The sequence below is a fragment of the Amphiura filiformis genome, chromosome 4 (genome assembly GCF_039555335.1).
Source record: "Amphiura filiformis chromosome 4, Afil_fr2py, whole genome shotgun sequence".
NCBI classification, from domain to species: domain Eukaryota; kingdom Metazoa; phylum Echinodermata; class Ophiuroidea; order Amphilepidida; family Amphiuridae; genus Amphiura; species Amphiura filiformis.
The window spans coordinates 25,851,661-25,879,073 of NC_092631.1; the positions used below are offsets into that span (position 1 = coordinate 25,851,661).

At 35.1% G+C, this 27,413-nt stretch overlaps 1 protein-coding gene across 1 annotated transcript; it reads left to right on the top strand.

Annotated features, from left to right (window-relative positions):
* Positions 1-8,916: 8,916 nt before the first annotated feature.
* On the top strand, positions 8,917-26,024 carry LOC140150080 (muscarinic acetylcholine receptor M1-like). The gene is made up of 2 exons (XM_072172083.1): positions 8,917-9,948; positions 25,917-26,024. Exons 1-2 carry the CDS (start codon positions 8,917-8,919, stop codon positions 26,022-26,024), a joined length of 1,140 nt encoding a protein of 379 aa, XP_072028184.1.
* The last annotated feature ends 1,389 nt before the right edge of the window (positions 26,025-27,413 follow it).

The following is a 27,413-nucleotide window of genomic DNA, read 5'->3' on the forward strand; positions in this document are numbered from 1 at the left end:
GGCCTGGCTTGTAGATGAAAACATTTAAGAATCGTTCACGCTATGGAGACAACAATACGAAATATGCATTGATAAAATGAACGAATTCAATCGGGCAATGTGGATCTTTTAAAGGGCAGATCTATAGCAAAAACAAGTTTGTCTCTATGCGAAGAGAATAATTATTACATTACAAGTTGACACTTGTTGCAATTTTCTGTGCGTATTTCTCCTGAAAAAGGAGAAATTGTGTGGGTAAAGTTCAGCCTTGTACGTGTTCTTCCCCGTTTGAAGCGTACGTGTTCTCCCCCCGTTTGACTGATGACGTAGGTAAATGAAGCGGGCACTTTATCGTGCTCTCATCATACAATCACAATCACTTTGACAAGTTTGACATTAGCAACAATGAGTTGTACTATCACTTACCATAACAATGCTGCATAACAATATGCACACTATTGTTCTCTTTCGGGAACAAAGCCCACACAGTATATTGTTACTATGCGTTTGCTTTGTAATATTTCATCCAACTGAAACTATAGCATTGCAATATACAGGGAAATCAGATACATGAGTTTGTGGACCTAACACGGTTTATATGCTAGTCTCAGATGAAATTCTAAGCTCAAATTATGTATTTATTTTTAGGCCTAATATTTCTCATGATATTGATATACATATGAATTGTAATATCACAATTGTCTAATATATAAAAAAGAAGCGGCTGATTTGATCCATATGTTTAAAACCCATGAAATTTGTAATACTTAATTTGGAATTTTTTTCTATGAACAACAACAGTATACGTTCTGTCCATTGAGAGCGTTTATAGTCCCTTTTCTCACAGCGGACACATCTCATTTCATGACGTGACCGTTTTTCTAGGCCAAACTGTCTCGTTCAAAGGAACTCACCGCTTAAGTTGGTTTTTGCGGAATATCAATTTTAAACGTCTTATTTTCTCAAAAAAAGAGTCATTTTCATTGTCCTCATAATATTAGCTTGCCAATGATATGATGTTGTTTTTGCTATAGACCTGCCCTTTAAGATAACTTAGATGTACCAATAAGCAACAAATAAGCGAAGGTCACCATGGTCACAAGTAAACGTTTACAACCTGTGGGGGCTGTACTTCATTGCTGCAACAGAGACGTCGAGACGATATTTCGATATTAAACTGGGATTTCACTTATATGTTTGTATGATTTACTTGTTAAGCAAGTAGTTGTCAGTAACAGGATAGAGAAATTATTTAAGAAATGGTGATTCTGTAGAATCTGGACCTTCATCAAAGGTTGATACAACATCATAACCTATTCATGAGCCCAGTTCTACAAAGAAAGAACAAACGCAAATTATACCACGTATTACATTGGAGAATATTAAAGTAAACGATGATTGGTATCTTTACATTGGCTTACTACAAAACAAAACAAAGTAAAACAAATTTAATGAAAACAAAGTTATAACATTTGTGATTTTGGTAATGTTTTTACTTGTCTAAAATTTGGCATTGTGTTTCTATCATCTTTACTTAAAAATATATGATTAATCATGCACCAGAATAGAGGTCATTTATGATTTGAACTTCATTATATTAAAGGTCCGTAACCCGATCGACAGCATCATCCCCGATTTTTTTCATTGTTGATGAGGTTTTGGTATCACATAATAGATACTATTTTTCTCATTACTATCCTGAAATTTGACGCTCCAAGTCGATGTATTTCCGGAGAAATCATGAAACACAGCGGTTTTTACAGGTTACCAGTTGTTCGCATTTTACACGACACGGGAGTTTTGGGTAGTCATAGAATGAAATCGGAATAGATTCGGAAGACTTCACCCCAGTACCAATTCGTCCGCAAAATACATCAAATAGGCCCCTAATGTCAAACTATAGATGGCGCTATAATGATATAAAACAAAAAACAAAAATAAGAAATACATAAGAGGCGAAATAAATAAGGAAACATGACCTATATTGTCAAGCATGATACGAGGAATATGAAAAAATTATGAGAGCACCTCCATTAAAAATTAGTTAAAAAATAAAACAAAGAAAAATCATAAATATGTGAAAATGTGCATCATATATCTAAAAATAAAGAAATAATTAAGCGAAGTAAGTACAGCATGGGCTATCTTGTCAAGAATGATAATGAGCGAAGTGATATGTAATGTTTTTTAAGATTAATCAGTATGAATAGAGGGTATAAAAGTGTACAGGGGCGAGCCGGTTTTCAGTGCCAAGGCGAACACTTCCTGTTTCCACCGGGACATGCGCTCGGCCGTTGTTTCGGGATGCCTGACCAGAATGCAATGCACGTGTACCAGTGTATTGGCTTGCTAATATGCTAATTATTCACATTTATGCTGAAATTGTTCCTGTTTTCTCACATAGATTGATAAAGGGGATAATATTTGACATTGTGTGTAAGTTTGAAGAGAATCCATATCCTAAACCGATAGGGTTACCCCCCTTTAAGTGATTGACAAATTGCTTCGTGAATAAGGTATGCAACAAACAAATAAAGACACAGTAAAAACCTGTATACAATTTTAACGTTTAAACTTGAGATAAATGCATATCAGAGAATGTTACTACATTTACGCCCCTGGCTATACAGCTTTAATTAGTTACATGCTTTTGGTTTCGCTGTATTAGCTGATCTAGATAGAAAGAAAACAACGGAAACTAATTATTTTGCTCCACTTGCCTCTAAGGTTATGTAATGCAAATAATTACATCGGAATTTGCTTCTATACCGTAAACGTTCGCCTAATGGCGCACCTGGATTCCTTTGCCTTGGGGTAATTTTCATGTACAAATAGAGAGCTCCCTCCTCTGAAAATCCCAACAAGAATTATAGGTACCTGCCCTTATTTGCTGGTGGGATTGTTACGAAAGGGTACTTTTAGATTGTGCCTAAAATTCCAGTTATGTCAAGGCAGCCCATAGCGCCATTAGGCGAACGTTTACGGTATTATTTGAATATAATGATTATAATTGCATAATATGTGCTTATATAATCTCTTTTTTTTATAATTTCCTGCTAAATAGATCATTCTTTACAGTGGATTTTTACTATTTATTTTGAATTTCTAGAGAATAAGAATAAATATTAAAAGCAATTAATATATAGATAAATTGCATATTTTTTCTTATATCTGGCAATAGTGAATGCAAATAATTCACACAAGATACTACTGATTCGCTTTCTATCTGTTCATCGTAAGACTTGCTTCTAAATAAGGAGAACGCTTGTGTCAGTATTCCGACACAGAAAAGTCTTATCATATGCTGTCGTGTTTTTTAATCATAGTAAAATATTGTGGTTTCCAAATGAAGTGTTTTCCCGTCATAAGAAAGGATATCGGAAATCAATTTTAAATGCTTTTAAAAAAGCATTTTAGCGCAGTATAGGTGTAAAAGCCTCTCAGGTCATGGTAGGCCCTAAAAAGAGATTTGTGTGTTCTTTCCCGACCGACCCAAAAATTTTAAGTCGCCTGTTTTTTTATTTTATTTTAAAGGTAAACAGATTATTTTTCTCATGGTAAAAAAAACCAAAACGCATGTGTGTGAAATGATCTGTATCGGAAATCACCAAATAAGGGACAAAATTACCATCGCATTTCATTCATAATGATATCCTGTCTATGATCTATGTTTTTGAGGAAGGAAATAAAGTTAAATAAATATATTTATGATGAGCATGTACACTTATAATGTTATGTTTTATTTGTGTACTGTGTCAAAGAAAACCTTGGAAGATTTCAGTATTGAAACATTTTATTTTGTACAGTGCTGCTGAGAAAGAAAACTCACAATATTACTTCTTTTTGAAACTCTGAATATAATTGACAGTAGCATAAAGAACAATAAGTGAAGTAGTTTTAAATTTTTGTATACTAAGAATATTTTCTTCGTTCTCTAAACTAAAAAAATCTACCTCTTTTTTAAAGCCTTGAAAGAGCAAACAAATCATTTTTCTAAATGTTTTTCTTGGCCTGAATACGGGGAATATAATCAGCCGATTTACTTTATTTGAGACAGTTCTGCTGATAACACGAGTCTTTTAATGGATAATGTGGATGGAGACATGTCTCTTGTAACACCTTGGGCAGATACATCCTTTGGTACAGAAACTTCAAGCGGTAGTAGTAACAGTAGCAATTCTGGGGGTTTGCTTTTCGAAACAAGTATCATTATCGCTGTGGTCAGCACTCTTGTAAGCTTCATCACAGTAGTTGGCAACATTTGCGTTTTCTATATAATCTATACAGACAAACGCCTTCTTACATACACTAACTATTACATCTTGGCTCTCTCTGCATCTGATATAGTTGCAGGTGGATTTACGATGCCATTATTTTCAGTCTATTGGATTCTTGGGTATTGGCCTTTCAGTGATATGTTATGCGATGTGTACCTTTATGCAAACCAAGCTTTCATGCACATCAGTATCATAATGATTACCACTATTGCGTACGATCGCTGGGATGCGCTGGAACACCCTCTTCAACATCTCAAGAGACGGACTCTAAGCCATGCAGCGAAGTTGATAAGTATAAGTTATATCATACCATTGATATACTGGCTTTTTGCATCTTTTCTCTGGCCGTATCTAAAGGGCTCCCGCAATATCCTGCCAGGTCGATGTTATCCTCAGGTTGTAGCTGACAGCTTTACATTTCTCTTATTCTCGGTTTTTATTTTATTCTGGGCTCCCTTTGTCATTACATGTGTGTTATACGCCCGTATATACCTGATCATCCGTCGTACTGAAGCTTTGCAGAAACTTTATCGACTCCCTGCTACTGAACATGTCAGTACAACAGGCAAGTCAACAAGCATGACTGTAGTCGTCACTGTTAAGAAGTCATCTGAAGATAGAGATAATGATAATCCAGGTTTCTCCAAAGACGAAGAACATGGTGCGCCAGACAAGTCTACCAGGGATCAGTCAGGAACAAATTCTGTTCAGAACAACAAGTTTCGCAAGGAGAATAATCGCGCAAATCGAACGTTGACATTGATTTTGATCGCTATGGTGGTATCATCGTTACCAATGTCAGTTGTGATTCCTGTGTATAGTAGTTGTAGGTCATGTATTCCATTGGTATTGTATCAGGTAAGTTAAGCAACAATGTAAAACTAATTAAATACGTTAAAATTCATCAGATATCTTCGTTTGAGCCAGTTGTTAATGTCTTTTACGTCACTTTAGACTCCATGTGAGGAAGCTTCAGCAGCGTCAAATCTGAAATAGCTGGTTGGTGCTTTGTCTATGTTACAGAGAGGTCTTTGGTCTTTTTTAAGCCTTGAGGTTCTTTGGTTCGTTTTCATTTCATTTATTTGTTTGTGTTCATTTTTATCGAGCATACGGCACTTGAGAGTTTGAGAAATGATGTTTGCGAATGCTCTGATTTCCTCGTCCACTTTATATCGATTGTTAAAATATGTTTTTAATATACTTTTCTGAAATGAATGATGATTAAATGGTTTCTGTTACAATTAGTGATGGGTGAGATATGGCAAACTAAGACATGGCAAACTAAGATGTGGCAAAATATTCTTTTTTTTAATGTTTCTGCAAGTGGAGCAATTTGAAACCATTTTTTAAAAATCAAAATTTAAACCGGAGCATTTTTCAATCTTGTCCCCCTGTGGAATCCAAATGTTGACATTTGACCCTTACCCTATAACTCAATAAATGTATATCGGAGGTAAATCAAACTATACTTTTTCTGAATCCTTATGACGAAATGGATACATTGCTATGGATTTTAACAACAATTGACCGAATTTGAAATTCCATCCCTGCATAAGCGGCCATTTTGGATTAATGCAAATTAGACACTGTTCCACAACTTGAACTTTTCGGGACTTTTAATACGTTCTTTAATATACTTTCTGAAATGAAGGGTGATTAAATGGTTTCTGTTACAATTAGTGATGGGTGATTTTTTAATTTAATTGGCCTAATAGACCTGGGATACAAAATGGCGAACCGTGACGTAATTCCACTCGCCTGTCCCATAATTCATTCAACTTCCCTGGTTACTAATTTAGTTGTATAGTTCCAATTCTTTACGCGCTTTTGATTTTGTTGTATATTTTCAACATTAGCAGATCTATTATACAAATAAAAGAAGTGGAAACTACTTATTTTTCTACTTTTTTTTGTCAGCTTTAACTAAGGATAAACTTCAACTAAGGATTTGGTTATTGTAAACATGTCAGGTAAAACATTCTTATAATGGTGTATTAATTTATTTCAATGTAAATAATTTCTTCGGATTTTGTTATTTTACTTCTATCTTTGAACATGACTCGGATTGTACTTGAACAAATCTCTTTTCGTAGACATTTCCTGGTTGATATAGCATTCCGTACATTAGTGTTTTCTTAAATATATAGTTTAGATTTCTAGAGAAATCTTCGGATTTTGTTATTTTACTTCTATCTTTGAACATGACGATTGTACTTGAACAAATCTCTTTTCGTTGACATTTCCTGGTTGATATAGCATTTCGTACATTAGTGTTTTCTTAAATATATAGTTTAGATTTCTAGAGAAATCTTCGGAATTTGTTATTTTACTTCAATCTTTGAACATGATGATTGTACTTGAACAAATCTCTTTTCGTTGACATTTCCTGGTTGATATAGCATTCCGTACATTAGTGTTTTCTTAAATATATAGTTTAGATTTCTAGAGAAATCTTCGGATTTTGTTATTTTACTTCTATCTTTGAACATAACGATTGTACTTGAACAAATCTCTTTTCGATGACATTTCCTACTTGATATAACATTCCTTACATTAGTTTAGATTTCAAGAGAATTACAATAAAAAAACAAATTATGCTAGTTTCATGTCCATTGCCGCTGAGTGATATGCAAGGGTTATAACTATGCTAACAGATTATACCTTAAGGGTAGACGAGGCGTTGTTGGTCGAAGCAACCACAAAAAAATTGATTTTCATTCTCTAGATCAATAAATTATTGACAAATAACACCTTGATGTTTTGCAAAAGTTCATTCTACAAATTATATAATTTGAAAACTTGCTTAATTTATTGTTGTTAATGAATTATGTACATTATACAAAAGTGTTGTTGTTTCAGCCCTCTTTACAACATAACTCAAGAACCACAGGACCTACAAAATTGTTTCTGTGATATTTGAATTCTTTTACACGCTCGCAAGGAAATGAGCAATGCAATTTTTGCCAAAGCTCACTACCATTCGCAAGATGTTGTGAACTACCAAATCGCAACACTTTAAAATAGTGTATTACCTTAAACAGCAATAAATGTATAACCAAACAGCAAGATGGCCGTTAATGAAAATGCATTTTAATAAAAAAAAAATATACCAGCATCCCGTTTTTACTGTTATCTCTGATGGTCTTTTGGAGCATGATAATCTGCTTGGGAACGTATGAAATGACTTTTAAGTTTTGTGTCAGAGCTGAAAGGTTTTGTCACTTTTAAATTAGTTTCCTTGGTGTTCAATTACCAAGTGTCATTTCCATAGCAGGTTTAAAATACTTCCAGATAGCTATTTTTTTTTATCTAATACAGACAATTTCTGTATAGATATCTTTTTGGCATTTTAAAGAAAAACATTAAATTTGATAACAGTTCTTATCTAATCTTATCGTTTCTGTGCTAAAAAGCAACGGATTTTGTTATTAGAATTAAATTTTCTCACAAGCTAGATAAGATACTAGAATATAATGGTGAAAGTATGAAAGGGCTACTATTTGCAGAAGCTGAAACTTTTTGAATGACCCTGGTATAACAAAATTTTGAGGAAGTCAAGTTTTTAAGTATTACATGAGAGGAAGTGGAGAAATTATTCCAGAGATTAGAAAAAGAAAGAAATGCGAGGAAGAAACATAACACAGTGAAGATGGTGTACAATGCAAGATAATTATCTCAACTGCTCGGTGGCACTTTTAAGCATCAATAGTACGCCAATATAATATTTTTTTTATTTCACTTTGTATAGCATTGGTTAGATGTTGGGATTGGCGTATCTTTAAGTGGCAAGCTAACAAGTAAAAAACAGCATCTAATCATACCGAGAAACATTGAGATAACATGACTTTACACATATTTATATGGCGTATAACCTTCAAAATCTATATTGAATAGCTAGCAAAATACAACTTTAAATTGCAGCTAAAGCTACGATCACTTAAATCGAAGAAATAAAGACTACCAGACTATACAATATAAATAACAAATCTAGATAAACAAATCAAAGAAACCAAATGGAAACTATTTTTCTCCTGTCACATAGAAACATCTTCTCCCTTGCAAAAAATAGTTGAATTTGTTCATATGTAAAGTAAATATATCTACTAATGGGGTGTCAATTTATTTCAATGTAAATAGTGTCTTCGGATTTTGTTATGTTGCTTCTATCTTTGAACATGATGATTATACTTTGAACAAATCTTTTTTCTATGAAATTTCTTGCTTAAAAGAGCATTTCCTTACATCAGTATTTCTAGAGAATTACAATAAAAAATCAGTAGATAATTGAATATTTTTCTTATATCTGTCAATGTGAATGCGAATAATTCGCGCAAGAATTACTTTTGATTCGCTTTCTTTCTATTCATTGTAAAACTTGGTTTTACGGTGCGTCAGTACGTCAGTATCTTAATGCAGGTCGTGGCGTAACAAGCCACGTTCGTGCTAAGCTGAAATCACATTATTGATATACTGTCGTATTTTTTAATCACATCATAGAATTGTGGTGTTTCCGAATGACCTGTTTTCAGTTCTGGTGACGAAATCAATTGGCATTTCAACGTCTTTATACATTTCATAGCTTCTCAAGTTAATTTGAGGAGAACATATTTAGCCGATTTGCTTCATTTGAGACTGTTTTGCCGATAACACGAGTCTTCTAATGGATTACGTGGATGAAAGTATGTCTCTCGTAACGCTTTCGCCAGACACCTTCTTTGGTACCGACGCTTCAAGCAGCAGTAGTGGTAGCAGAAATTCTGGGGGTTTGCTCTTTGAAGCCAGTATTACTGTTGCTGTGGTCAGTACTCTCGTAAGCTTCATCACTGTAATTGGCAACACTTTTGTTTTCTATATAATCTATACAGACAAACGCCTTCTTACGTACACCAACTATTATATCTTGGCTCTCTCAGCATCTGACATAGTTGCTGGTGGTTTTACAATGCCGTTATATTCAGTCTATTGGATTCTTGGATATTGGCCTTTTAGTGATATGCTGTGTGATGTGTACCTTTATGCAAACCAAGCTTTTATGCATATCAGTATCATAATGATTGTCACCATTGCGTATGATCGCTGGGATGCGCTGGAACACCCTCTTCAACATCTCAAGAGACGGACCCTAAGCCATGCAATAAAGCTAATAAGCATAAGCTATATCATACCATTGCTAATCTGGCCGTATCTAAAGGGCTCCCGCAATATCCTGCCAGGTCGTTGCTACCCTCAGTATGTAGCTGACAGCTTTATATTTCTCTTATTTGCACCAATAATTTTCTTCTGGGCTCCGTTTGTCATTATTTGTGTGCTGTACGCTCGTATATACCAGATTATCCGTCACACTGGGATCTTGCAGAAACCTTATCGACTCCCTGCTGCTGAACATATCGGCAAAACAGGCAAGTCAACAAGTGTGGCTGTAGTCGTCACTAAGAAAGCATCTGAAGATAAAAACACCCATGATAATCCAGCTTTCTCCAAAGACGAAGAACATGATGGGTCAGATAAATCTGGCAGGGATCAGCCAGGAGCAAATTCTGCTCATAGTGACAAGTTTCGCAAGGAGAATAGGCGTGCCAATCGTACATTGACATTGATTTTGATCGCTATGGTGATATCATCGTTACCATGGTCAGCTTTGGCTCCTGTTTATGGTAGCTGTAGTTCATGTATTCCATTGTCATTGTATCAGGTAAGTTAAAAAACAATTGTAAAACAATTAAAGAAGTTAAACTCCATTAAGCATCCTTGTTTGAGGACGTTGGGAAGGCGCGTTATGTCTTTTCAGACTCCCAGGGTGGAGTAGTCAGCAGCGTCAGATAGCAATTGTCTGTTTATGTCACAGAAGGTTCTTTTTTGGATCGGATCGGATTTTGTTAATTGAGACATTTTCATCTGCAGATAATGAAGTAACTAACTAAATTAACTACGTATTCTTTTTTATAAACTGGCTATCTAAACTAATGTTTCATTTGCCCAATGTATTCATGTAAAATATATAACCAGAGATGAGTAAGGAATAGGGAGCCCTTCTAAAGGTGGATCAGCCAAGGGGTTTGGGGTTTGTACTAACATATTTTGTGAGTATTCTTACTAAACAATCTCAGAAGGCTGCTTGTTTATGTCTGCTGTTTTAGATGTGTATTATTGCAAGAGTGGTGTTTTTATAAAAAATCTTGCATATTATACTAATATTATACTAACCTTGATTTAATAAATTATATTTTACCTGATTTTGACATTTCTTATGGAACACAAATGTCATGTTTGTCATGTCAGTGCATAATCATTGTCAAATAAATCATTATGTTATTACTTTTAAATTCATCATAATTAAATGATTGCAATTACTTGTAAATGACAACATTACGTTCTGTAATGTATATAATGTACATTTTGTACATTGTTTAAATAATTGTGTTTCCATTTACTTTAACGTGACATCCATAATATTTTGAGTTATTTTTTCACAAAATGCAATGGCTCAAATATGGAAAATATTTTGAAGCACTGATCAGCGCAGATAATTGATTTTACTTTGATAAGCATATCGAAACACATTTTACGCGGATGTGCATAAGAAGGAAACATAAAACACTTCAACATGATTGGCCACTGGCTTGTGCAACCTGATCACATGGACAGTCTACACCTTTAAGGGTATACGATGTATTGTTGTTCGAAGCAGCCAAAAAAAAGTAGTTCGCAGCATCTTGCGAATGGCAGTGAGCTTTATCAAAAATTGCCTTGCTCAATTCATAGCGAGCGTGTAGAAGAATTCAAATATCACAGATATAGTATAGGTCCTGTGGTTCTTGAGTTATGATGTAAAGAGGGCTGAAACAACATCACTTTTGTAAAACGTACAGAACTCATTAACAACAATAAATTAAGCAAGTTTTCAAAGTATATGATTTGTAGAATGAACTTTTGCAAAACACCTAAGTGTTATTTTTCAATAATATATTGATTCAGATAATGAAAATCGATTTTTTTTGGCTGCTTCGACCAACAATACTTCGTATACCTTTAAATCTGAAAACTATTTATTAATATACGGAAAGAAAGTATATTGTTTGTGAATTATATTGCAAGTTAGTGGCTAACTTTTTAAGGTTATTATACATGCAACAGACCATTCCCTTTTAAAGGGGCACATCTTGATCCACAACTTAATCAAAAAAATATTGAGATTTTTATGCCATTAAAAAACTAGGACTACATAATGTTTGTGTACAAAACCTCTCTTGCAGATTCGGTCGTTTGAAAAAGGACCAATTTGTATTTCTACAATTACAACACAGTGGCATGATATGGAGCACTGTAATATACATACATAATTATACAATTATGCGTAACTCGCAAATTCAATTGAAATTCAATTAAACTGAAATATTGGTAATAAGCTTTTTTGTGGATATCTATCGAACCATACACTGAAAAGAGGATGATAAAATCACGAAATGCCCCATTAAAGGAATTTTTCCATTTAAGATAAAGTGTATCAGAAGCGTTAATGATCCCCTCACTCGTTAAAACCGCCTGTGAAAAATACAGGTTACTCCAAATGAATGGATACGAGTAGCTCTAATTTGTTACACGCATGTGATTTTAAAGGGTGTCCCAGAAAACATTACCAGGTGAGTGAATTTGAACCAGGAGGGTGAAAGTGCATAGGAACAATGCCGGAAACTACGTCAAGCTATTGTTCGACTTAGACTACATATTTTTTAACGCATGCGTGTTCGTCAATACAGCTTTAGTCTCCACCACCTTCGCAACACGGTACGTGGAGTGTCTGGAATCATACTGACGGCGGAGGAGAATACTAGCTGATCAGACAGTTTAATTTTATGAAGCATATAATACATGAACAATCACCGTCATTTGATCGATTTACTACAGAATATATTGTATATTCAAAATATAATTTTAATATTGTAAACCTGTTAACTTATATATTTGTGTACTAAAGTATAAGGACACCTGAATAAAATCATGTCGAAGACAAAATGGCCGCTAATCCGCCTATTGTCTAGACCTAGGATACATATTTCAAAAGAGGGCAGCAGACTAGGATGCTTATCCCTTCCTCTTTATCCCCGTTTGAACATAAGTCAAGCAATTAGGTATCAGAATCCAAAAATTCTAAAATCAGCGTGTAGCTCATCTTATTACACATCTTGTATGGTACTTTTACTTGAATCGGTTGAATGATTGCGAAGAAATGAGCGATTACATAATGCATGCGTCAATTCACTTCAAGTTTGAAAGTTCACTCAACACAATGCCCAACATGTCAATTGGCTTTATATGATTTTGGTTTAGTGAAATCCTTTTCGTTCTCCTTAAACAATATGTTTATTGCAAAACATTTGATACGGTTTTCTTCAAATTTGACAATACTACATGATATTAAAAATGAAAGCCTGCGTGTAAGATGATGCTCTGTATTGTAAATATATTTTTTCGTTAATGTTAATATAATTATTGCTTAAATAATTATTGCACAACGAATTACAGCTGGCTAAAAAGTTAATGTTTTCTTACAATGTTTTTTAAATATTATCAAAAAATGGTAATGCAAAATTTAAATTTCTTAAAACATCAACATAATGTTGCATGATATCAAAAATTACACGTAAAGCTGTAAGCACGTGAACATCATGATCATTGTCATTCTTGGCTCAAATGTTCTTTGGAAAGTTAAAATATAACATATTGCACAACATAAATAATTAAAGCTGGGAAGCTGCCAACGGGGAGAAAGTTTTTGCAGGCAAGCTGTTGCTTCAAATATTATCATAAGTAATTAATGCTAAAAGTTTTATCTTTAAATAAAAACTAAAAACATTAAACATAATATTCCACAATATCAAAAATTTAAGCTGCAAGCTCATCATTTAATCATGTCTTTCCCGGTTTTTTTGACAAGCTTAACACATTGCATGACAAATTAGAGCTGTTAATGTTATAGCTACCCAATTTCAAGAATCCATGTTAAGTTTCTTATAACTTAACCACTGTGTGTCAATGCGAAGGCAAATAAAAAGTTACATTCAGGTTGTCCACCTTCAGCGAATATGACAAAAAAAAACAGTTGTTGTTCAAGCTTAGAATGAATTGCATTATTATGCGCGTATTATGTAATCGCTCATTTCTTCGTAACCATTCATCCTAATCTATAATCCATAAAATTTACATATAATGCACAATAAAATGAGCTAAGAGCCACTTTTTTAATTTTTGGATTCCAATGTCTATTTCTCGACCTATGCTCAAATTTATTCACCCGGTAATTTTTCTGGGACATACAGATTACAGGCCGTATGTTCAATATTAACTGATTTAGATGCAATTACAAACCAATCGAAAACTAATATTTTGCTTCTCTCGTCACTCAGAAACAGCTTCTCTCATACAAAATGGTGCTTTATAAACTTCAGCAAAGGATGCGTTTGTTTAACATGAAACGTCTACTGTGGGTATTAATGTATTTCAATTATATAATTGCTTTGAATGTTGTTATTTTGCTTCCATCTTTAAACACAATGATTGTAATATACTTGAACAAATCTCTTCTTTTATTGCTTCCTGCGTAATATGGGATTCCTTACGTTAGGATTGCACTATTTGTAAATGTCTAGAGATTTACAATAAATCCGGCAATAGTGAAGTATTTTTGATTTGCTATCTTTCTTTTCATTGTAAGACTTGGCTGTAAATGAGGAGAACGCTTTGCGTCAGTATTCGTACATAGATGGCTTAACAAGTTCGTTCTTAAAAACCGAAGTCTTATTCTTTATATTATCGTATTTTTAATCACTGCTTATAACCTCTGAGGTTCAGCCGATTTGCTTTATTTGAGACTGTTCTGCCGATAACTCGCATCTTCTAATGGATAATGAAAATATGACTCCTGTAACACTTTTGCCAGACACCTTCTTTGGTACCGACGGTTCATCAAGCAGTAGTAGCAGCAATTCTAGGGGATTACCCTTTGAAGCAAGCATCATTGTAGCTGTGGTCTGCACTCTCGTAAGCTTCATCACAGTTGTTGGCAACATCGGCGTGTTCTATATAATCTATACAGACAAACACCTTCTTACGTACACCAACTATTACATATTGGCTCTAGCTGCATCTGATATAGTTGGTGGTTTTACAATGGCATTATATTCAGTCTACTGGATTCTTGGGTATTGGCCTTTCAGTGATATACTATGTGATGTGCACCAATATGTAAAAGCAGCTTTCATTCACATCAGTATCCTAACGATTGTCATCATTGCTTACGATCGCTGGGATGCGCTGGAACACCCTCTTCAACATCTCAAGAGACGGACTCTAAGCCATGCAATGAAGTTGATAAGCATTACCTATATTATACCACTGATGTACTGGTTTTTTGCAATTTTTCTCTGGCGGTATCTAAACGGCTCCCGCAATATTCTGCCAGGTCGATGTCACCCTCAATTTGTAGCTGACAGCTTTACGTTTCTCTTATTTGTACCTATTGTTATATTCTGGGCTCCCTTCGTCATCATATGTGTGTTGTACGCCCGAATATACTTGATTATTCGTCGCACTGGCGCTTCACAGAAACTTTGTCAACTCCCTACTGCTGTCAGAAATCAACCAGGAGTAAATTTTGCACATCACGATCAGGAGAATAAGCGCGCCAATCGAACATTAACACTGATTTTAATCGCAATGGTGCTAGCATCTTCACCATGGTCAACTTTAGCTCCTGTTTATGCTAGCTGTAGTTCATGTATACCATTGGCATTGTATCAGGTAAGTTAAGGGTACACGTAGGGTCACTATAAGTGGGGAAATTTACACATTGTAAAAAGGAATGATGATAAGGTCATAAAAGTACACATTTTTAGACAGAAAATGATATAAGAAATCCAACTTAGATTTCTGAAAAAAGAAAAAGCTGTTTTTGAGCAAAGCGCCAAAATATTTGATTGTCCATACTACTAGTAATTTTGTTAGAAACCTTAAATTTCTAAATCGATGAAAACTGCATATAAATGTTCTAAAGACACAGACTGACTATATAAAAAGGTAAATTGCACGTTCATTTATTACTTCTTGGCTCAAGCTGTTTTTGATATAGTTGCTGGCGGTTTTACAATACCGTTGTATTCGTTCTATTGGATTCATGGGTATTGGTGTTTTAGGGATATGCTATAAAATATTTACCTATTATTTGAATCATAATGATTGTCACCATTGCTTACAATCGCTGGGATGCATTTGCAACCCTTTTCAACTTCTCTTAAGAGGTGTACTCTATTCAGCAATGAAGGTTTCTCTGTAATGGATGATCTGGTATATAACGCGTTTGATAACAAAGGAAGTCCAGAATATAATAAGAATGTTTCAATTGTTTATTTTACGCAATTTGATTTGATATTGCGGCTATTTGGATGTATGTTCCTAGTATTCCTAGTTCCCTAATTGCTTTGACTAAATAGTAATTTCCATTTCTTATCTGGCTCTTTACATCTTTTTTCTTCTCTGGTCGTATCTAAAGGGCTCTCGTAATATACTGCCCGGTCGGTAACCGAACGCTTTATATTCCGCTTATTTGCACCTATTATTTTATTATGGGCGCCCTTTGTCATGTCTCATTTACGCCCGTATATACTTGATTATGCTTGCTTCGCACTGCAGGTTTACTAAAACCTTATTGGCTCACTGCTGCTGATCATCATATCATGTCGGTACAACAAGCAATTCAACAAGCATGAACAAAGTCGTCACCAGGAAAGATAGAGACGCCAATGATAATCCAGCTTTCTACAAAAACGAAGACATGGGTCCCTAGACAAATCTGTCGAGGATCCGTCAGAAACAAATTCAGCTCATAACGACAAGTTTGGCAAGGAGAATAGGCGTGCCAATCGAACATTGACATTGATTTTGATCGCTTATGGGATATCATTGTTACCATTGACAGCTTTGGCTCCTGCTTATGGTAGCTGTAGGTCGTGTATTCCATTATTATTAGTATTGTATCAGGTATTAAAGTTAAGCGTTAGGTAAGTTCGACGCGAAACATTCGCAATGTGTTTTAATGCATTTTAATATAAGTAATGAGTATTTTATGTGAAAGGTGAATGCTAAGAAGTCGCGCAAGAATTACTTTTGATTTGCTTTCTTTCAATTTATTGTCAGACTTTGTAGTAAATGAGGAAAGCGCAATCAATCCCAGCATAGAATTGCAGCGTGTTCAACTGAACTGTTTTCCGGTAACGATAATCGGAAGTTAATTGAAAGCATTTGAGCGTAATATACCTTTCATTTTATCTCAAATCAAGTTCCAAAGCTTTCCAGGGAAATAAAAACTTGTCTGTACGCGGGCGTTAGTATCCTCATGAAGGTCGTGGCGTAACAAGTACGTGTTTAGCTGAAATCATAGTATTGATATACTGTCGTGTTTTTCAATCACATCATAGAATTGTGACGTTTCCGGATGACCTGTTTTCAGTTTTGGTAATGAAAATTGGAAATCAATTAAAGGCATTTTAGCGTCATCATACATTTCATAACATCTCAAGTTACGGAGAAAATATTCAGCCGATTAGCTTCATTTGAGACAGTTCAGCCGATAACACGAGTCTTCTAATGGATTATCAGGATAGAAATATGTCGCTCGTAACGCATTGGCCAGACACATTCTTTGCTACCGAAACTTCAAGCAGTAGTAGTAGCAGCAAGAATTCGGGGGGTCTGTTCTTCGAAGCAAGTATCACTGTCGCTGTGGTCAGCACTATCGTAAGCATCATCACTGTAATTGGCAACATTTTCGTTTTCTATATAATCTATACAGACAAACGCCTTCTTACATACACTAATTATTACATCTTGGCTCTCTCTGCATCTGATATAGTTGCAGGTGGATTTACAATGCCGTTATATTCAGTCTATTGGATTCTTGGGTATTGGCCTTTTAGTGATATGATATGTGATATTTACCTATATTTAAATCACGCTTTCATCCACATCAGTATCATAATGATCGTCACTATAGCGTATGATCGCTGGGATGCGCTAGAACACCCTCTTCATCATCTCAAGAGACGGACTCTAAGCCATGCAATAAAGCTAATAAGCATTAGCTATATCATACCATTGCTATTCTGGCTTTTTGCGTCATTTCTCTGGCCGTATCTAAAGGGCTCTCGTAATATCCTATCAGGTCGATGCTACCCTCAGTATGTAGCTGACAGCTTTACATTTCTCTTATTTGTACCAATTCTTTCCTTCTGGGCTCCCTTTGTCATTATATGTGTGCTGTACGCTCGTATATACCATATTATCAGTCGCAATGGGATCTTTCAGAAACCTTATCGACTCCCTACCACTGAGTGTATGGGTACTGCAGGCAATCCAACAAGCATGGCTAAGAAAGCATCTGAATATAAAAACGCCCATGATAATCCAGGTTTCTCAAAAGACGAAGAACACGGTGTCCCAGACAAATCTGGCGGGGATCCGTCAGGAAGAAATTCTGTTCATAGCGACAAATTTCGCAAGGAAAATAAGCGCGCCAATCGAACATTGACATTAATTTTGACCGCTATGGTGATATCATCGTTACCATGGTCAGCTTTGGCTCCTGTTTATAGTAGCTGTAGTTCATGTATTCCTTTGGCATTGTATCAGGTAGGTTAAACAGCAGGTATGTTTCTCAAATACCGTAGAAACCCGTCTATAAGGAATAGAAGCGACTGTGATGATAGCATATTTCACGCTAGCGCCCTCCACAATATTATATCATTATGGAATTTGAGCAAATCATTTACCGACACAAGCAGGTATACAATGTATTATTTTATCTTTATTTCGCATCTCACGAGCATAGCTCACTTGTTCGAGCCTCATCACGGTCACACAAACTTTTATAAACAAAATATTGTTCAAACTTTTCATTTATATTTTCTTGCATTTTCTAAAGACTCCTTTCGTGATCATTTTGTTTTCATATTTAGTTTAATTTATTCTATTGTTTTTCTTTTATTGTTTCTTTTCTTTGTCTTTTTTTCTTGTTTAATTTTATTTTTCTTTATTTTTCTTTGATTCATATAATATTGGCAGGATAAGGAGAGGAGGAACTAAAGACCCATTCAGTGATTTGCTCATCCGGACGATCGTAAAAATCATCAAAATTCACCTTTGTCATTGTCATAGATGTGGTAACATAGCCTGCTAGTGGTTCAGCAGAAAACCGTGTGACACATAATATACATTTGGCTACATTTTATTATACGATAAATACGAATTTATTAAACATGGTAACAAATATTCTCTGGCAGATCGGTTATACGATGGAACTGGTAGGCATAGGCTTATATAGGAAGGAGAGGAAATAGATTATGTAACGCCTATTGTTCCTTTGTGCCAATTGGAGTTCCCGACACGCTATTCATCGAGAGGTACCTTTTGTTCGAGACAAAGGGCTTCCGCCATTAAATCGGTAACTGACCTGACAGCGTATTAACGCTATATAGGCAGGCCACAGTCATTAAGTGATCAAATGAAAGTCACGTGAAAGCGTCTACATGGACGAGAGGTACCTTTTGTTATAATATCACACAAGGGCGTGATCGAGTTGTCGCATACACACAAAAACACACTTTACCGTCGACATAGAATTATTGACCGCCCATCTTAATTTAGGCGCCTCATTTAACTAAATTCAATAGAGTTGCTGATCGATTACCCGTAACAATGTGTCATTGCTGCCAGGTATATAGGTATATCTGTGTCACTTTCTATAATTAACTACTTCGCAGGTATTATGTTGTTATCATGGTTATATAAGCCTGTTCAATAAAATCAAATGGATTTCTTAATATCACGAATATCCATTTTAAACATGTTAAAAGCCAGGTCCAATTGAGGTAGTGAAGGAGGATCGAGAGATGAAAAGAGAAGCGGATGGGTGAGGGGGTTGGGGATTGGGGGCCGGGGGGGGTAAATCCATTTTAGCGCAAAAAAAGAAAGGATGAGGGGAGAAGGAGAGAGAGTAGAAGGAGAGCGATGCAGTCACAGGGCTCTAAATTACGTAGGCGTAGATCGGGGGAGTTGGGGTGATAAATCCCCCAATATTTTGCCGGGGAGGGGTGCGGGTCCATATAATCATCCCTCCAAATATTGACGTCTGTGTATTGGTTTCTGTCAAAATTAACCTCATATTTGGTCATTTTAGGCACAAAATGCCATTTTTTAGCGCTTAATTCCACGTTTGTCCCATATTTCACCAGTTTAGTTTCAATAGGCCTATGCTAAAATTTTGCCGCGCATTTGTACCATAAGGGGTACTGTACTGGGTACTTACCCCCCTCCCCCCATGTCAAAAATAAATCTACGCCACTGCTTAAGTGTGTGCATAAGAAAGAATAAGTGCAGAGAAAGGAAAAGAAAGGAATGAATAAAGAAAATAATAATTATTATTATAGAATCTAAGCATATAACAGCACTAGGCAGCCATTTAATGATGCAAAAACCTTAATACGTTACGTAATTAAAACACCCAGTCAGATATATTTCACACCTTCCAAACACATGTCACCCAATTTCGATAACTGGACGTTGAATGTACACTCTCATGAATATTGATTGGCAACATTTTTCAATATGTCAGCGCTCAAATCGGACACAATAGAACAATAGACCCTTCAGTGCGTTGGTCGGACCTCTCATCTCTCCACATCGATTGTGACCTATAATCCCCGACATTGCCCTTATGAACTCACATCCTCCTGTTTTATTCCAATACGCTGGCGAAGTTACGTAATAATCGGATTAGGGGCTGTGCAATAATTATGAGGCCCCGGAAATAAAATTTCGAATGGCTCGCCAAAATCACTTGCCCCCCCTCTCGGCCCGCCAAAATCGCTTGCCCCCCCCCTCTCGGCCCGCCAAAATTCTTTGCCCCCCCTTGAACATGCCAAATTTTGGGATCCCAAATTCCAAACTTTAAATGGTCTAGATGTATGTTGCGAGCGCAGCGAGCAGGAAAATTTGCATATTTAAGCGTTTCTGTACCGTTTTCCTAAGCCATTTTAGAGCGTTTTATTAAAAAGGCGCCCCGTGAATGCGTGCCAAAAATCGCTTGCCCCCCCCTCTCGGCTTGCCAAAAATTGCTTGCCGCCCCCCCTTTCGGCTCGCCAAAAATTTCTTGCCCCCCCCCCAATTTTACCCTCCCCCAGGGCTCATAATTATTGCACAGCCCCTTAACTACCATAGCAATAGGTGAAAACAATTTTTGAATATACCGCGTTATACACTGATACGTTCAGGCGGTACCTCTTCATTGAACCATATCATGCTGCACCTGTAAGATCTTTGAAAAGACCAGTATTCAGCATCGAAGTGGTTACGTAATTCTCTTGGTTACCGGATCACGCTACTTTGGTATGCCTTCGAGTGCCATATACTTTATGTGGTGATCATTTCGATCGTGGTTCATTACTCTAGCGCGTGATCCCGTTGACATAGTAACATTACGTAACTTCGATACTGAATTGTATTCAATCTATGATTGCAGACATACACAGTACAGGTGATGAGTGTAACCTGCTTGTAGCGCAGCGCGATATGTTCAAAATTGTTTTCACCTATTGCTATGGTAATTAATCCGATTAATTACGCAACTTCACCAGCGTATAATGGCCGAATAAATTCTGACCATCACTTGGCTTGTTGGATTCGTCTATACTACAATTCGCTGTCGAAGTGACGTAATAATCGCAATAACTACCATCAAGCAGATTGCACTAATCACCCGCGTATGTCACCAAACATAGATTGAATACCACTCTTTTCATAAATACTAATCTTACATGGCGAGTGATTAGCATTTCTTTGACAACTATGGTTTAATGCATAGGTGCCACGTGAACGATGAAGTGCAGGGCTATATATTCGAAATTGTATTCATCAATTGCTATGGTAGTTAATCCGATTAATTACGTCACATCGACAGCGAATAGCCTATAGTATGGGTTCAAGTGGAACAAAAAATAGTGTATGTCCATTGCTAGCTATGGTAATTAATCATGTTAGTGTTTACATCACTACTTCGGTGAAGACACTGAGAGAAGTGTGCCTTCTCTACCAACGCCTGTGATATAACAGGTGCAAGCGAAACAAAATTGAATGACCAGAATAGTTTCCTTTGTCAGATGAATTGATTGAAGTTTTTGAAGACACTCTATTCTTGATGGGACAATAGATTCAAATATGGAATAATTATTATTCCTCATCTATTTTTTTTAATTGAAAAAACTGCAATTGTGGCAACAGAACAATATTTATTTTGATTTCATTTCAAGTAGAAACAAAATCGTGCTTAAGCCAAAAACCTACCATTCCTCAAGAATTGGGATGGCACAAAGGTGCAACATAGGTTTTTATTGCAAAGACGAGGACAGACAAGTAGTTACAACACATCTGTCTAACCGTGGGTTTCGCTATTATTTAGAATAAATGCTTTTACTAGTTTCTATAAAACCACAAAATTACTACAAAAACTATAAAAAACTAAAAACACAAAAAAAACACAAAAAAAACACACCTAAAATTAAAAGTAGAAAGGTAGATTTGAAGAAAGATAAAAAGAACATGTCAAAAAGTTAAAATTAAACGAGAATGAAAAAACGGAACCGGTGCCCGGACCATGCTCTCTTCAGCATGTCTTCAGTTCCAAAGTCTGACGCTCTATCAATTGAGCTATACGATCCTGATATACGAAACAGTCGTTATTATGTCAATACAATTGATTGGTGTTACAACATACTTAGATGGAATGCATAGCCACCCAGTGCCAGTATATATTTGCTCAAACTCCAAATACAACAAGCAACCAATTTTATTGAGGGCGTTTCTTAGGTATATCCTTGTAGACGGGGTTTTACGGTAGTCGTTATTTTCCGTTGTATTTTTCTAACTGACAAAAAAGTTGCTGGAATATTATAGTAGCTGACGTTTCCACCCACTGCCGGGTATTTTGAACATTCCTGCACACCTTATACATGATAAATTTTATTCCAAACACAAGTGATATTATCATTATGATAAGTAACAAAGAAACGGTATATTTAGATATGTTGGTAAATACAGCAGCTTACGCTAGTATAGTAGAAGACCGTAGTTATTTTGGGATCTTTGATTGATTCTGAATCAATTTACCTTGGGCTCACCTCCTGAAACTTCCGGGCATTCCGGGGAGGGGTCAATCAAGGTTACATGGGGGTCAAATTTTCAGAATGCTCCAATTATGTCAAGTAATATATCAAATTACTCAAGTTTCAGGAGGTGAGCCCAAGCTAAATTGATTCAGAATCAATCAAAGATCCCAAAATAACTTTCAAATCTTTGTTCTATGAGTTAATTGGTCACGAACTCTACACTACGGTCTTCACGAACGTGTTATCAACTTGCTTTGTAAATATAATAAATAAATAAGCAAATGAACAAATAATAATATACATGTACATAAATCTATAAATAAATAATAAATGACAACATAAATAAATACAATAAATGAATAAATATAAATGAATAAATATAAATAAATAAATGAATAAATATAAATAAATAAATGAATAAATATAAATAAATAAATGAATAAATATAAATAAATAAAAATAAAAATAAATAAATGAATAAATATAAATAAATAAATGAAAAATGAATAAATATAAATACATATTTAAATAAATAAATAAATAAATAAATAAATAAAAAACTTAATAAATAAAAAGCAATGCAGTATATATAACTGGTCGAATCCAACCAAAAGTGTCAACGGGCCAAAAATAAAAGTCCGAAATAAAAATGTCTCCACAAGTTTTTCCTTTTGCCCATTGATTGATGACATATTGGCCTTATAGGAACCAAAAGTGCCATTACTAATCTTGAAAAATAAATCCAGGACGTGTGATAGTAAATGTGATATCAAAACCCAATGTTACCTACGAATACCACTAGGATGCTTTCACTATCGCAATACTAATCAACCTAAAACAAGTGGAATATTCCCATTATTGCTTTTTTCGTGTAATGTAGACCACAGGGTGTCAGGAAAATGCTAGCTCAACCAAAAAATATTTATTTTTGTTTTTATAACGCGATCATTATGATCTTAGTCAATTTATATTTTTGAAAATGAAGTTTAGGTCAGTTTCTGTATTTTATTTATCAAATGAGTATGAATCAATTTACACATTGTATAAGAACGAGTGGGATATATGTTTTCAGGAAAATTTGGAATTATACGCATACACCTAACGCTTTATAAAATGAAAAGGTGAAGAAACCCGGGTATTCGTAGGTAACATGAGCGATTTAACAATATCAATATTGAGTTTAGAGGTTTAAATTTTGCTATTATGGTAATGAATTAATAAAATGGTAGTGTTTAGATCTGTTTCAGATGGTACGTCCAAATGAATAAATGCTATTACCTTAGATCAAAAAATTGTGATGCTTTTAGCAAGATTTTGAACACTTCATTTTGATATACAAGTAGTTAATCAGCAATTGTACATAATATATAATTGTTGAATGAATCCGTATATGGGTAATAATAGTGTCCAGGGGTACCGCTTAAAGTTTTTGACAATTAATTTCCATTGGTATGGACACTTCATTACACATGGCACGTATTATGCTGTATTCGTAAGTAACATTTCAGTATTTGTAGGTAAGAATTAGACTTTTGGTGGATATCGCAATCAAAACTTCATTTTATAAAGCACTTTGAATGTATTATTTTCTTTATGTGCGTTTATTGATACTTGAGACCCTATCATGTATTAATAATGTCGGTTCACAGCGGTTGAAAGAGGATTGAAGTAAGAAACAAAGGCACTAAAGTGACTTTAATTTGCTTAATTGCACACAAATCGCTTAAAACCGTTATTGCAGACTTGTGAAGTCCATGTTGGAGTCAGTTACGTCTTGTGGCCTTTCGTTTGAGGGCAACTACAATTAGTTTTATACCAGGGTCCATCACTGTGTTGTCTAGATCATGAGACAATGAGAACAGTCTTTTTTCCCATGGTATTCGTAGGTAACCTTAGCGAATACGTCAAAAGTTACATTCGAATAAATCAATTTGGACACAAATTACTCAGAAAACAGAAGGTCGGTAAACATTTAAAATGAAGCACACATGATAGTTGACAAATCCAAGTATTTATCCCCTTCTAATCTTCTTCGAATCTGATTTTTCTTTCAAATGAGCAGACCGTCGTCTATTTCAGTACATATTTTTCAACAAGTAAGCCGTATTCAGTTTTGCATGGTGGGCATGTATGTGAATTCGCAAATTTCATTGACATATGATTTGATAGCAAACATACAGGCCTTCGTTATGTACCAATATGGGCATTGGCATGAATGGCGGTGTTTCACAATACCGTCATGATGTCAAATTGTATTCGTAGGTAACATTCGGTTACCGAAATTTACCTACGAATACTTGCTTTTATTGTTGACATCTCAGAAATATTTAAACGCAGGCTATTAAAACTTGGTAGAAATAAAGAGTGTATTACCCTGCACCTATTGCTTAACTATTGTTTACTATTCTCTCAGTTTGTGGAAATGACACAGCTTTTAACATGTATTCGGAGGTAATGCATATTTTTTACCAAACCTACCTTTGTGCCATTTAGAATTTCTGGCAGCTAAACACAATAATAAAGACGTCTGAATGCAATGTATTTCACTATTGGACATATCAAAGCTTGTATCTATTGCGCATTTATTAGTGATTTCCATTTTTTAAAGATATATCTAGTGCTATGAAAAATTGTATTCGTAGGTAATGTAAAAAAATACCACTCAAAAAAATTATCACAAAAAATTCATAATTATGTACAAATATGTGAAAAATTGAATAGGCAATCTTTGAATACACACCTTTCAGGAAATCAATTTAGATTGAATCCAATGACTTCTTTTCATAACTGATTTAGATGTTTTTAAAAATACTTTAAGAAATATTTTGAAAAAATGGGTAAAAATAGCATGTTTTGGGGTCTCTGTGTCTAAGTTTTTCACAGAAGAGGGTCTTATTATATATGGCGCGAAGCGTATGATCAAGGCGAATAAACACAATACAAAAACGAATGCCAATTGATTAATACTTTTAAGTTATGGCCCTGAACATGCCGTGTACACTTTTCGTTGGATTCGACCAACTAGTATTCCCCAATCTACGTGGAAATATTTAGATAAACAGCGGTCTCCCCGCTAGTTATCTTTTCATTTAATATGTTAAAAATATATGCAGAAATAATAATAAAACAGACAGAATATAAAATATTATAATTCCCATTTTGTCCGCTTTCTAATTAGTGTTTGCTTGTTTTGTGTGTCTATATGTAGTTAACCTAAAAATAAATGTTCCTTTTACATATATGTACAAGAGGAAACCTAGGTGATGTATTTATTACATTAAACATGTAAAGATAATAATTTCTTTCTTATTTGTTTCTGTCAATTGTTCCGGTTTAATTTTTGCGTCCAAACACAGTTACAGTTAGTCGATACTAAAAGCAACTTATCTCATAATGTAAAGTTTTGTCTGATAATGATACATCTTATCTGTTCGTTCAAATATCTTTGTAGTTAAATAAACATCTGAATATAATTGGCACTGTCAGATACGGGGAAAGTCCGTCTCGTATGAAGGATTTGATCATTAACAATATCCCATGGTACAAATCACCAATCTAATATGAGTCTTATTAAATCTAAATTCATATCAAGCTAAATAAAATAATCATGATTATGGCGGATGGGTGGATGGATTGCATATAGGGTTAAGTAACTGTTTCAAAAGGAAATTAACATTATTAATTGAGTGCAAATATGCGCATGGGACCCAACTTAGCACAATACGCACCTACCCACTCAGTACACATCAAGGACTCTGGCATAAATATTTTCTCAATGGGTGAAGCCTAAAAGTACAATTTGCTAGAAGCCCACGAGACATAATATTATTATCATATGTGACCCGGCAGCACAAATGAGCCGTAAATTCCCTAAATTGTATTCTGAGTTACGGTGTAAAATGTGTACGAAGGTCATATTCATCGGTAACTTCTGGCCCGACATCCGTCTCATTTCGATAGTCAAAAACTAATCAATAATCCTATTGTTTAAATAGGATTATTTATAGTGGATAATAAGCTTCTACCTTAGATGGCTATAGAACTTTTAATAGCTCTGGTCTTTGTTTGTTTATATTGCTAAATCCTGTTCAAGTGGTGGGTTACCAGGCATTGTATTTTGTACAGGTATGCATAACCAACAATTAACAATGAGAGAACTTTCTTAAACCTCGTTGACTTGGGGATGATTTGAAATGACCGCCAATTATGACTGTTTGATATTTATTGCCAACAATGTGGAAAAAGAGACACATGTAAAAACGTAAAAGCTATAATTTTGTTGAAGGAGCAAAGTTTAACAAACCATAACCCCGCTTCTGGATATCGTTTGAAGTCAAATGATATACCATTTTTAAGTTTATGATGTTTATTTTTAAACACGAAATAAAACAAAATTGACCGGGGAGGAATTTACGGCTCATTCGCCGTGGACGGTCACATATTATTGTTCTTTCAGTAGTATCTATATTTTAGTGATAATCAATTGTAAACCATATACATGATATAATAATACGATTGCGTTTAATATTGAGGATCCAGTGGCGTAGATTCTTTTTAGTATAGTATAGTTAATCAAGCAGCTTTTGGCGGCAGAAGTTTATGGTACAAATACGCACGAAGCGCGCGAAAAAGTTTGTCATATTGAAAATAAAATGGTGTAATATTTTACAAAAGTGGAACAATTGCGTGCGAAAAGCGCAAAAATTGGCACTTTTGAGCCTAAATGGCCAAATATGAGGATAATTTGATCAGAAACCCACATACAGGCATCAACGTGGGGGATTGTATGGACCATCCCGTTATCAAAATTGGGGGGGGGGGATTCACCCCCCCCCCTCCCAGAGATCTACGCCTATGCCAGGATCTGAGGTGAAATGAATTATGGGAACGGGAAAATGTTCTATTAGCTTGCTTGTGTCTAAAATAACAGCAAATAGGTCTACGTAAT